The sequence below is a fragment of the Arvicola amphibius genome, chromosome 12, assembly GCF_903992535.2.
Source record: "Arvicola amphibius chromosome 12, mArvAmp1.2, whole genome shotgun sequence".
In the NCBI taxonomy this organism is placed as follows: domain Eukaryota; kingdom Metazoa; phylum Chordata; class Mammalia; order Rodentia; family Cricetidae; genus Arvicola; species Arvicola amphibius.
Window position 1 is genome coordinate 32708999 of NC_052058.2, and position 13153 is coordinate 32722151.

At 49.0% G+C, this 13153-nt stretch overlaps 1 protein-coding gene across 1 annotated transcript in view; it reads right to left on the reverse strand.

The window, feature by feature from the left end:
* Positions 1-254: 254 nt before the first annotated feature.
* Positions 255-13153, reverse strand: part of Wdfy4 (WDFY family member 4) — a 232123-nt gene continuing 219224 nt past the window's right edge. Inside the window, 7 exon segments of the mRNA XM_038350155.1 lie at positions 255-706; positions 1641-1752; positions 5201-5285; positions 7447-7629; positions 8524-8703; positions 11939-12097; positions 12887-13071. Coding sequence (XP_038206083.1) covers positions 640-706; positions 1641-1752; positions 5201-5285; positions 7447-7629; positions 8524-8703; positions 11939-12097; positions 12887-13071 — 971 coding nt within the window. The 3' untranslated portion in view covers positions 255-639.

The following is a 13153-nucleotide window of genomic DNA, read 5'->3' on the forward strand; positions in this document are numbered from 1 at the left end:
ATTTGATGTCCAGTTAGCAATGGACAGAGGGTCGAGCTAGCCAAGGCAGGGCCTGGCTGGGAACCACTACTGTAAAGTTGGGGTAGGGATGCCCAGGCCTGGTGTATTGCTCTGCCTGAGGCTCACATGTCAGGTTCAGGTGACAGCCATGTGTGGCCCTTGAGTGAACAGCGGTCTGCTCAACAACACAACTCGTGAACTTGTTTACTTATAAGAATTTAGACAATACTGGGTGAGGTGACACTCAAGCAGCCTTCCATTTGGGAAACGGTGTTTTAATAAAATACAGACAGCAGGACGGCTTCCATGATCCAGTACCTGCTCCTTTCTTTTCTGGCACAATAAGCCTTGGTAGATGAGTCACACATCAATTTCCTGCACAACTTGTCACCCCAGCAGGTCAGTTTCCAGAGGAGTGTCACCAGCATCCTCATACCAAAGTCTTGTGGACCCCAGAGATGTTTGGGGTATACAGTGCAAACCGTCAGGTGTCCTTGAGAACTGTGGGAGGAGAGCCCCCCAAAAAGCTTGCTCTGGGTGTAGGGCCCAGGCAACACATCACCTGGATGCCTGCAGCCTGTCACTGCAGGCCCGGAGACACCCAGTTTCAATGCCAGGGCCTTCAGCATTAGTGTGCTCCTACCCATCCGCTGACCAGCAGAAGATCCTCCCCTTCTCATCGCCAACCAAGAGCTTGGTCTGGTTTCTTGAGAAAAAAAAGGAAAGATAAGAACATTGGGGCTCCTCGTCTGAGACCCACACATCCCAGCCAGCACCTGGGAAAACAGCGTATGGGACTGTATCCAGGACACGATGGAAGCTCCTCTGTCCTATCTCCTCTGGCGCTGATGGGGGACTGGAAGAAATGAACCTGGTGTGGACCCGAGGACGGGGGTGGGAGCTTTGGGAGGGGACTGTGGCAGATCCAGAAGCCCTGGGGGAAAGCCGAGGTTCTGAGGAGTTGGCTGAGGTCCCCCTCCATCTCTCCAGCGGTAGCTCTGGGAGAACATCTGGCCGAGAAAGGATGGAGCTACACCTCTGATGGAGGACTGGCATGAGCTCCAGTGAGGACCTCAGGTCTGCTCTTCTCTAGTCCCACGACCATGCCATCTCACCCAGGCCAGCCTGGCATCCAAAATACTGAATTCCTCACACCAAGGACTTCAGACTGTAGGCCAGCGAGAGAGGAAAGAAAGATAGAAAACCAGCTGCTCTTGAGATTGCAACTCCCTAGAAGGGTTAACTGGGTTACCATGACAGCTAAGATAATGAGAACCCAATGTCATCTTGGAGACTACTCTTCACTAGCTAAGGGACTTCAAAAGGCTTTTCCATCCAAGTACGATGGCCATCATCAGCAAGTTATAATGACTAGTGGGATTCAGGACAAAAGGATCTCTTCAAGATAAAACTACATAATATACTTCCCTACCATTTGCAGTTCTTCATGAATCTGTATATTCATGAAATAGAAATCAAGGACATATAAAAATTAATAACAAGATGGGTTTGCTTGGGTCCCTGCAGTGATGTGACCTTCCTGGGTCTGATAACCTAAACTCAGCTGGAAATACTGGAAATTGGCAAAGTTGACTGTAGCGCCCTCTGCTGGAGCCCTGGAGAAAGCAGTCTGCTCTTACCTAGTTATGGCCAAAGCTGTCACAGCAGGGCTTGTCTTGCTAGGCTTGCCACTCAAAGCAACACTGACATCCAGCTCTCGGCTCAGGGCAAGGTTCTTGGCCCACTTGTGCCCTGTGGAAAGCAGGAGAAAGAAAAAGTTAGAGCGCCCCGTGGCTTCACAGACAAGCCCATATGCACCCCATGCATAGGACCACACAGATACTAACATTTATATTTGTGGTCAGCAACTTGTTAAATTGAGGGGGAAAATATATTTAATCTTGGCCTGTGCTGTTGCAAAAAGGGCCGTCCCAATTTAATTTGCAGGCTGTGATAGTTACATGTGCTGACGTGCCACGGTATCCATTGTGTACCAAATTGGATTTGTGTATTATTGCTTTCTAAATTGCATGCCTAGTTCAGCAAAATTGCTCATCAGTGTTTACTGGCTTTATGCTTAATAAGATGCCCCACAATACCTTGCTGCCAGGGTGTAATGCAGCCTGTAATTGCCTAGTAAAAATAAATTACATAAAGTCTGCATTATCAACTTAGCGAAATCCTCTCACGCCCAACCAATAATTAAATGCTGAGAGAATTTTCTCAAAAAATATAACTCAATGATTGTTACTTCACTCATTCTAATGACTACATTTGGAGACAGACAGCAATTCCTTCAACGTGAAGGGTGAGATGGAGAAACAGCAAGTGGGCACGTCCCTATGAGACACGTCATTGTCTCAGGGCCTGAATGCCGCCGCGCACCCCCGTGGTGCTGAAGTGGCCACTTAGGGGTGCAGAGGTTCAGTGCACCAGGGGACACATGAGCATATGAGTAGAGAACATGGCTCGTAGGCAGGGACAGACACTTGGAAATCTGAGCACATCTCCAAACATCACGCTTTTCCTGAGTCTCGATCTAGGAGCTGCTTTCGGAAGCAAATCATGCTTCGGTGGTTGAGTTCTTACCGCAAATGATGAATAAATGCGTTCCGGGCAGAAATGAGATTACGACTGCCTGAAGTGCATATCCTCGGCGTTTACAGATCTCCTCTCTTGCCCCTTAAGACATTTGAGGGGTGCAGTAACATAGGCACCAATAGGACACATATGCAAATATTCACGTGCTGTGCTTAATTCTGATCCCTTTCCAACAAAACGGCTTTGAGCAATGTGATGAGGGCATCATGCTTCCTTCTTAGAGACCTCCAGTGGGTTATGTTCACAAATTTGTTCTCAGATTTGTTGACTTCAACAGAGGCGCAATCCAATTTTCTGTTAACTCTGTGTGCCCCACCCCCACCTTGTCGGTTCATCCTAGTTGTAACCCTGCTCCTAACTGTCAGTTCCGCAGGGCAGCTGTGACCCCCCCAGGTCAGGACAGACAGCAGGGGAACAATGCGGATCCTGCAACTCCCTGTCAGCCAGAAACCATCGAGTAATTCCCTTAATGTTATCATCGCTATATTCAAAGAGAAAATTTTTTTAGAGGTCTGAGGAATGAATTCTGTAGAGTAGATTTTTGTCTACAATTTCTCTGTCCCCAGCACCCTACATGACTGGAGTCACAGGGAATATTCTCAACTAGCCGAGAAGAAACAGGGGGACACCAGTTGTGAGGGACGGAGTTGGGTCTCCAGCTCAGTCTCCTTCCTGTTCGCCAGACTACACGGCCATTACTCGTGGTACCTAAGAGAAGCTGGGGGTCCTCCCCCATGCACTGAGGCTCTGTCGGCCAGGACCTGAGCTTACACTTCTGGCTATGGAGGGGCAGTTGATCCCGAGATCTACATAGGTCCTATGACTTACAGTGTCATACGTGTGTACATGAGACACATTTCACAAATAGCCAAGGGGAAAGGATGCCTGAGCTGGGTCCTCCCAGGGGCACAGAAGCAGGGGAGGGAGTGGAACTGTTGCTCTCCAGAGAAACACAGAGCTCTGAAGCGTACAACCTGCGCTCCTCTTTCACACTGCGACAGAGCGACCCCTCAGGGCCTCGGGTCACGCTGGAGGAACAGGACACTGGACTGGACACGGCTCTTGTTTTTGTGATGGCTATGCTCTGACTCAACCCAGATTACCAGCCAACTGCTGGAAATGCCGAAGGATGGGATTTTTCAGTCTAGACAGAGTGTAGGACATAGAGGAGCCCCCGGCAAATGTCTGCGAGTGCTTGCAGAACTCACAAATGGGTGCCTGGATGAATCAGGAAGACACAAAACATGCAATAGAGGCAAACTAATTGAAAATGGCCACTGCATGGCCAAGGGAGCCCTGTGGGGTTGGAGAAAGTCTAATCCTGTGAACAGTCATTGGTCTGGAGCTAACAGGAGTACTTGGTCAACTGGGGAACTTTCCAGGTATGTTAATGTGCTTCCTTCATTTGGGGGCCCAGGAGGGACAGTCTGGCTCTGGACTGCAGTCTTCTAAAGGAGGGGGTGAGAGGGGGGATGCCTGCAGTGGAGGGAGTGATGGTGGCAGGGATGACAGCAGAGATGGAAGTGAAGTGGTGTCAGCTATGAGGACGAGGCCTTTACCTGCGTTTGTAGCGGAGGGGCTGCTGGTGGTGATGGTGTGATTGCACTTGAGGTCAGGGTGACACGGGATAGAGGTCCTCTTGTGCATATAACTGGGAACGCGTGTGATATTTCCAACCCATCAACTAAACTTTTACAGGGGCGTGGGCTGAGTCCCAGGATGGGGCACTACATTTGTATTAAACCCATGGCCAAATGGGAAGAGGGACATAATGAAGGCTAATGGGGGCATCTGAGATATGGTAGCGCCACCTCCTCCTCACTGGGAGAATGACCTCTCCCTTCTGTTTACAGGATGCTAACCAGTTACATCCAGATCACGGGCTGTGGACTCTGGCTTTCCAGTACCATCGGGGAGCATCAAAGAAGAACACGAGGGCATATGCACCCCCCCAAAGACCTGGGGTCCCTGACACCCACCATATCATTGTTCACTGTCCAATGGGTACCATAGTCCAAATGAAGGACTCAACAGGGCTTTTCATGGTGCTTTGTGATCCGCCAGATGCTTGCAGGACACAAACTGTTCTCTAATAGCCCTCCCTGCCACTGTCTGGATCTGAAATGTCCCTCAGGTTCATGCTGGGAATGCTCTGAGTCCAGCACTGCTTTGAAGGCCATAGGGCCTGTAAGAGTGGAGACTGTTTGGCAGGAACATGCCACAGGATGTGCACCTGTCTATGTCATACCCAATGCTGGTCCTGCTCTAATGTTCTGCTCCCTGCTCTGTTGCATGGGGACGTCTACCATGTCACACTTCCTTCACCACAGGAGGAGTCACTGTGCTTTCTCCCCAGTGAGGGACTGAAATGCCTGAAACCATGAGCCAAAGTAAACCATCCTGTCCCTGACCTGTGTCTGTCACGTATGGGATCACGGAATGCAAAAGTCACAGGTCTAGTCCCCTCCCTGGCAGCGCTTGCCAGAGCGCCCATGGCTTCCCTAAACTCAGACGCTCTGAATGGGCTGCAGCCCTGGTGCCAAGACAGGGAGAGAGGAATACAGGAGGGCGGCGTGAGTTAATCTCCTCAAGCGGGTACCTCTGGGGCTTAGCGGCTCAGTGGAGGGCTCTTCTGTCACTGGCTTCCTGGGAACAGACATCTTCACGTCCTCTGTCTTCCAGATCTGTCCAGAAAAGAGAGCATGTCATGCCTTGTAGAATGGCCCTGTCTTCAGGGTCAGGGTGGTCCACCCTGTTCTCTCACATCTGAGGGAAGGGGTGCTGGCGGATGGAGATGTGCCCTGAGTATTCACTTCTGATGTTATTATCAGGAAAATGGTTATTTAGGCTTCAGCCTCCCTGTGGTGGTTCAGCCTGTAACAACGGCAGTTTGGATGGCTTCACTCTCTTCCCTGAGACTCTTAAGTGGATCTCCTCATCCTCCTCTTTTCCACAATCCTTTATCAGTTCGGTGTGAGTGTGTGAGTGTGTGTGTGTGTGTGTGTGTGAAAGAGAAAGAGAGGGAGAGAGAGAGATCACATACATGCATATGTGAAGATGTGAAGGCACATGCACCCATGTATAAGCCTGTGGAGGTCAGAGGTCAACTTCGGGTGTCTAATTTCCATTCTTCTTCCTCTGTTGTGAGGCGGGCGCTCTCACTGAAGAACTTGCCCTTACAGCTAGACCAGCTAATTAACGAGCTCTTGTCACCACCCCCTAATGCCTGTATTTCACACAAAAACCATTTTTTATTTTAAACCTGGCTTTTGCATGGGTGCTGGAGATGTGAATTCAGGTCTTCATGCTTGAGCACATATTTAAGTCATGGACCCATCTCCCCAAGTCCTCCCATACCTTATCTAACCTTAAATCCTGCCGGCTGCTTATCATATTGTCACTGCGTCAACACCTTAGACCCTACAGTCCATTTGTCCTGTTGTCACTGAGTGAATGCCTTCCTATTCTGCCATCTTCTCGGCCCACCTGTCTTCTGGGTTTGAAAGTAAACCTTGTGTGAGAGAGCCCTCAGGATGACCGCAGGTGGCTTCTGTCCTCTGAAGGCAAAACCAGCAACTGTTCAAAGGCTTCTGTGTGCTCCCCAGCACCTCACACAGCCGAGGCTGGGAGGTTCCAGGAGCCCGGTCACTACCCTGACTGAATGAAGGCTGAGCACACAGCGAACTCCTCCGCTGTCTGCAGCAGACTCAGGGAAGATGCTCTCACAATTCAGTCACCCCAGTTCCTCTTTCTTGTCTGCATTCAGATCATACCCACCAAACCAATGTCTTTTTGACCTTTCATTTCCTGGCCAGCTAAGGACACAGGTCATGTGCCCCTCACTGAGAACACTGTCGGAGATCTTCCTGGGGGCATCTCTCCCCAGGCTCATCTCTCGCTGTTCATGCTGGCCCGCTGACCTCCCCATACAGCAACTGTTCCTTAGAGCTCAGCTAAAACGTCCCCTCTCCTGAGGTCTGTCTGGCCGAGGGAAGTACGTGCTTCGCCTGAGCCCTACTGCATCACCCCATTTCTCCCCCAGAAGCCCCGTATTCTCACAGGTCCGCGTTGTGGGCGAGCCTCTCAGTTATTCACAGTTGTCACCCATTTTCATCCTCCATGCCAATCTCAGAGAAAACAACCCGAGCCTTGTTCTTCCGATCTCATCCCCTGGCTTCAGTGTCTCCCTCTCTTCCTGGCTTCCGGAAACTCCTTTCTTAAGCTCACGGTACTCTTGATTATCTCAGCCATGAGACATCCCACGTGAGTAGCATTTTACATGTACTCTTCCAAAACCCGAGTGTCCCAGGAAAAAGCACCTGCAGTGGCTTATGCAAAATCCTTGGCATGGGATTAAGAGTTAAGTAAGTGGGCAGATGGATAGACTGATGGTTAGATAGTTGGATGGGATGGTTTAATGGATGGATAGAAAGACTGCTGAAAGCTTGGATAGAGAATGGATGAGTAAGTCAATGGGTCGAGGGATAAACAACCAGGTACGTGGGTAGATAGATTAGTGAGTGGATAAGTGGTTGATTCATTTCACATATTTTTTTCAGTATTGTGCTATCCTCTACTGAACTGGACCATTCATTATTCATACCTTCACACCTTATAATACTTTACTGTATGTGTACGTATGTGTGTGCAGTACCATATTCTCTCTCCCTGTCTCTCATTTTAATCTTGGCTGTGAAAAAAACACCACCTTTCCCTTGATTTGCTATAGGTAACTAGTATGGAATACTTTCAAATTTTATATGCGGTCCTTGGCCCATGGAGGCAGTGAAGAAATGAGATAAACTCCTCTTGTGTACTCATTTCTGCGCACCCAAACACACTTACCCGAACCATGCCATCCTTACTCCCTGTGACGATGACGTGACTTGCATCCCACACTGGCCCCTCTACTATGCAGCAGCATGTTATGGTTCCTTCTGGGCCCCAGGCTGTGGTAATACTGGCCAAGGGCTGTCCATTGACATCCCACAAGGACAAATGGGCTCCAGCACAGGAGACGATGACTCCCTAGAGCAATGAGAGTTGGCTTCATTCTATGCAAGATTCACCAGCAGTTTCCCCAGCTCAGTCCCCCAGTTTGTATACCGAAGTACCCCAACTTATCTTCTTCCAAGGCTTCAAATCTCATCAACCCACTTGGACATTTACAGTTTGATGGCAGTGTTGAGATGTAGTCGGAACTAGGTTTTTTTAAGTTGGAAGAAATGGGTCACTGGGGGCATGTCTTTGAGGGTATATCTTGTCTCTGCCCTTTCTGGGCACTCTGTTTCCTGGATACCATGCCATGAGCAACTCTGCTCCAACATGCCCCATCTAAGCGTTCTTCTGCCTTGACTTAGATCTTAAGCAATTGAGCCAGCTGAGCACAGACTGAAACTTCTGAAATTGAGCCACAAGAAACATGTGCTTTATGACACTGGCCCAGGCTTTGGGCTACTCCAAGATCCTGATTCCTAACCACATCTTGACTTTCATAGCAGACAGCATGAAGACTGCCCCTGTTTCTCTGGATAAGAAACCTTTGATGGGCTGTCTAGCATTGTCTCCATGAAGAAAATTTGCATTTCATCTGGTGGAGGACAGCATACAGAGGTGCCAATGATAGCAAGTGGCTCATAAAACTTTGCACTATCCTTTCAGAAGTAACCTTCAGGGACGCCCTAATGTCTCCTAAAATACTTCTTTATATCTTGAGCGTAACTTACTCTGGGCAGATCTTCCTGTTTAACCTTGCTGTACCTATACCACTGGCAGAGGATGGTTGGCACACATGGGGCCTGATCCACATTTGGGAATGACCAGCATATGTCTGTCCCTGGGTTTTGCGGCACTATGCAACACAGTATTTGTGTAGGTCTCAAGACATGGTGAGTGAACCAGAAGGAATGAAAAAGTTCTCACCGAAACATCACTGATGGCAATAGCCGAGATCCCTTCCCGGTGGACAGGCAGGCAGGCCACGCGAGAGAAGTGGTCCAGGTCCCAGAGGATACAAGTGCGATCCTGGGAGCCACTCACCAGGAGGTTAAAGGTGACTGAGGCTGTCAGACAGGTGACAGCCTGGGTGTGTCCATACAAGGCCTAGGAACCAGAAGTTATGAGAGAGACTCATAGTTAGCTACTAGTGGGTTGCTGCTGCTTCTAGGTCTCAGATGAGGAAACGAAGATTCAGAGCGAGTCAAGTATTTTACAGATGTTGTGTATGGAGCAGGGTAGTGCACTTGTGTGTTGGCCTCTTGGTAGCATCCATTTCTAGGACCTGAGATCTAGCTAGAGAGAAGAGATAGTCCCTTTGTAGTAAGTAATCCAGGCCAGAGTTTCCTTATGTTTTTCCCCTTTCTGTATTCTTCTTGTATCTGAAGCAGCTCCTAACACAGTTAGTATGCAAAGCTTTCAAAGGACAAAGTATGTGTCCAAGATCAGCAGTCTCATCAAATCTGGGAGCTTAGTGAATTGGCCCCTGGTCTTCCAAATCAGAAACTCTAGTGATGGATACCTGGAATCTGCATTCTTTCCCATCTAAGAAATCGCATTCGCATTTAGGCTGGGGATGTACTGCACTATGGGAGACTCAGAGACAAAGCAGTCCTTAGACCAGACTGGGAAGAGCGCAGGACAACACAACACAGCCCACAAAATCAACAAAGCAGGATTCTTAGGGACTCGACAATTAGGGACCCTGTGTGGGTCCGAGCTAGGTCCTCTGCATACGTTATGTTTGTGTAACCTGGTGTTCTTATGGGACTCCTAACAGTAGGAACGGAGCTTGTTTCGGACTCTTTCACCCTCTTCAGACCCTTTTCCTCATCCTGGGTTGCCTTGGAGTAGATCTATGGGAGAGGGGAGGTACAGGGAAGGGGCTGGGATGAGTGGGGGGAGGGGAAACTGCAGCTGTGGTGAACGAGAGAAGAATAAAAAAAATCACAATTAAAAAAAGAAGCTCAATCTTTTTTTTTGTTTGTTTTGAGACAGAGCTGTGAGCAACACAGCTCAGGCTAATCTTGAACTCGTGAACCTCCAGTCTAAACTGGGATTAGAGAGCTCGAATTATCAGCATGAGCCACTGTGTCTGCCTCAAGATATGGATCAAACACAGGCTGACTGGCTTGGCAGCGAACACCTTTACCTGCTGAATTATTCCACTGGTGTAAAACGTTACTTTTTTTCGACCTACGGATGTGAGTGCGTGTCTTGTGGGTCTCGGGGGACTTGCTCTTAGCCTTCCAGCTTGAAACATTTACTCTTGGCCTCAGGCTTGCTTCATGGATGTCTGTAAAGACAGCTCTTTCCAGACTGCTTGAGGGGCCAAGTTCCTTCTGGGTACATTGCTCCTGGTATGGTGAGGATTCCGAAGCAGCCAGAGGGTACCCAGAAAGCCCGAGGGGGTTCTCTGCCTGAATATGCCTGACATACCTTGGAATCAGCCAGGAGTGCAGAGGTGGCACACAGAAGGGGTCTGGCCTGGCTCAACAATGGCTGGAGCTCCAGCCCTGGCAGAGAGAAACTACTCACTCATTTTGGTCATCATTTTTCAAAGCTGACATTTTGCCTGGTCACAGCTATTAAACATTTTGTCACAAGTTCCCATTTGTCCTCAATGGAGCCTAGTGTGACACGAGCCAGATGGTGGTGGCAAATCTCTGGACATGACCCATTGAAGAAGACATAAGTTGCCTCAAGAGTGTGGAAATAGAGGAAGGAAGAGGCTTCATAAGAATTCTCCGATCTTCTGGAACAACCTGAGTCTGATGAGTCTGACCATGGATGATATCACCTCCAAAGGACACAGGCAAAGGGACCCTGACGGAGTGCTTGGGGGCTTCAGAGAGAGGAGCTTGGAGCCTGAGTGGCAATGCAGGCTGCATTGTGGAATCAAGTTAGCCTGTGCTGGGCAGAGAGGGCTGTGTGCCTGGCATGGTATGCTACTGCTGAGAAAAGCATGGTTTACTGTCACCCATGGGCCCAGAAACTGCAGCATCATAAGGCACCTAGTGCCCTGTCATCTGGGAAGGCAAGGAAATCGAGGCAGAGCCCACAGTTCTAAATGTGCACCCAAAGGGCTCTTTCTTTTCTTTCCTTCTTTCTTTTATGCAGAAGCCATGTCAATTAAAAAAAACCTTTGCTATATCATCTTATATCTAAGTAGCAAAATATAAATACAACACAATAAAATAAAACCCCTTAAAATAATTCTCCATAATGGTGGCTGTTGTGAGGTGGCCAGTCTCAATAAACTGTTGACGGCATTGGAGAGCTACAGAGTAATTTTGGAAAATTTTGTGTCTTTGCTCAGTAATTCTTCTCAAAGTACATCATAAGGAAACAATTAGTCAGAAGCAAACAGCATATATATAGAACGTTTTCTGTGGCACTGTTGAAAATGGTTAAAAGTTGGAAATAACCTAATTGTCTAGTTTTAGAAGAAATGGTTTAAGTCGTGGTATACTGACATAACAATTGAAATGTAATTATATGAAAATGGAATAATCTGGAACAATTGAAATGCAAATTATACAGGCCATCGAAAAACAGAAACAATTTGATAAGCTGACAGAAAATGGAACGAAAATATTCATATAAGATTCAGAAAGGTATAAATATGCATATAGGGGTTGGTAGTATGCAACAATAAACAGTTTTCATAGGGGAAGCAGGGAATATATTTTTAAAGTGGATTTAAATTTGTCTTTAATGTTTCACATCTTTAAAAATAAACAGTTTCCGAACTGTTTTGAATCCATTTCATAACAACCTCTAGGAATACAGGTCAAGGGCAGACTCTCTTTGATGAGTAGCTGGAGGTCTCTGCTCCCAGCCTGCTGTGGGTCTGCCTCTGCTTACGTCACCTCCCTTTGGAAAAAGTTCCATTTTTCTGGATCTATAACTGGGAAGAGCCACTTAACTTCTTTGTAACTTTTTTGTTTTTAACCAAGGCTGTGGGGGTGGGGGTGGGATAATGGTCGGTTCTCCTTTCCCAGAACTGTTAGAAGGTAAATCACACCGATGCTGTGAACAGGCTGTGTGGGCAGCCAGGGTAGAAGCCCTAAAGCCTGGCTTGGCTTAGGAGACTCCACTTTCCTGACCCTGGGCAGGAAGCAGCAGCTTGTGCCCCCAGCATCCTGCACTACAGTTGGGCCTCTGTGGAGGTCCCTGCTCTGTCTGCTAAGCAGATCTACCCACGGGCATTGAAACCATTCCCCAGTGACAGCTGTGGACTGCTCCTGCGTCCCATGCACTAGAGAGAGGCAACACTTTTACCTGATGGTACTTTGGCACCACAACTGCCAGGGGCACCACCCCAATGAGGGGCACATACCTGCCGGAGGTGCAAGCCTCTTGGGCGACCTTTGACCAGGCTGAGCTCCCACACGCACACCACTGCGCTGGCCCCAGAGGTGACGATCATTGTAGGGGATGGGCAGACAGCACACAGACAGGGGCCCCAGGCAGCCAGGTTCTCAAACGTCATCAGGATCTGTGAGAGATGATGAGCCATGGATGCTGACATGGGGCCAGCAGACACCGAGAAACCAGGTCAGAGAAGTAGGGAGCACACAGGTGAACATGGGGGGTGGGGTGGGGAATGGGGGTCATGCTCTAGGTTCTACCAGACCCAGGTGGCTGAGTCTAGGCCATCCTTAAACAGTCCCCACAGGGAAGCTCCTACTCCAGCCAGTGGGGAGACAAGCAGGCACCTGCAGGGCTACTCATAGGCTGTAAAACCCTTGGAGTTGGGGCAGGGAGTGCAGCTCAGCCTGAGGCAGTGGTAGAACTGGAAACAGAACTGGAGTGGGGATAGTTTTGATGATTGCCACTGGCAGGTGGTGGGGCCAGGTTAGAATGAGAAGGGCTAGAAACATAGGATATAGAGGACTCATGGTATGTAATCGGGTAGGATAGGAGGGGATCTGGATAGGGAGGGGTCTGTGAAAAGTTGAGAGACAACTGGAAGACTTAAAGGATGGGACCGAGAGAGAGAGGGGAAAGAGAGAGAGAGCGAGAGAGAGAGAGAGAGAGAGAGAGAGAGAGAGAGAGAGAGAGAACACCTTGGCAAGTTGCTAAATGTTCATCTTGAGCCACTTTCAGATGAGTGGTGGCTGTGGCGGCAGAAGCCCAGGAACTCCCACCCAGACTAAAAGCACATCTGGATGGGCCTTGTGTAGCCCTGTGACCAGAGTAGGCTGTGAAGGTGACGGTGTGCTTTACCAGCCTGAAGTCCACCTGGAGAGAGTCAAGACCCCAGAGCCCTGCCCCTGTCACCCACCTTGTCAGAGCCATAGCTCCCGAGGCAGCAGCTGAAGTCATCAAAGCCCCAGCTGAAGGTCCTGTTCCAGAGAGGCGGCAGCAGCATCTTGTTCTTCTCCACCGCCAGGATAGTCTTTTCGGTAGGAACGATGTGGCCAATGGCCCCTTTGGGGGATTCTGATCCTAGAGAGAAAAGGTACATATCTGCTCCCCAGTGAGTACGGTGGAATATGCAATGAGGAAAGCACCCACTTTCTCTAGGCCCAGGGAGACGACACTGCAGAAT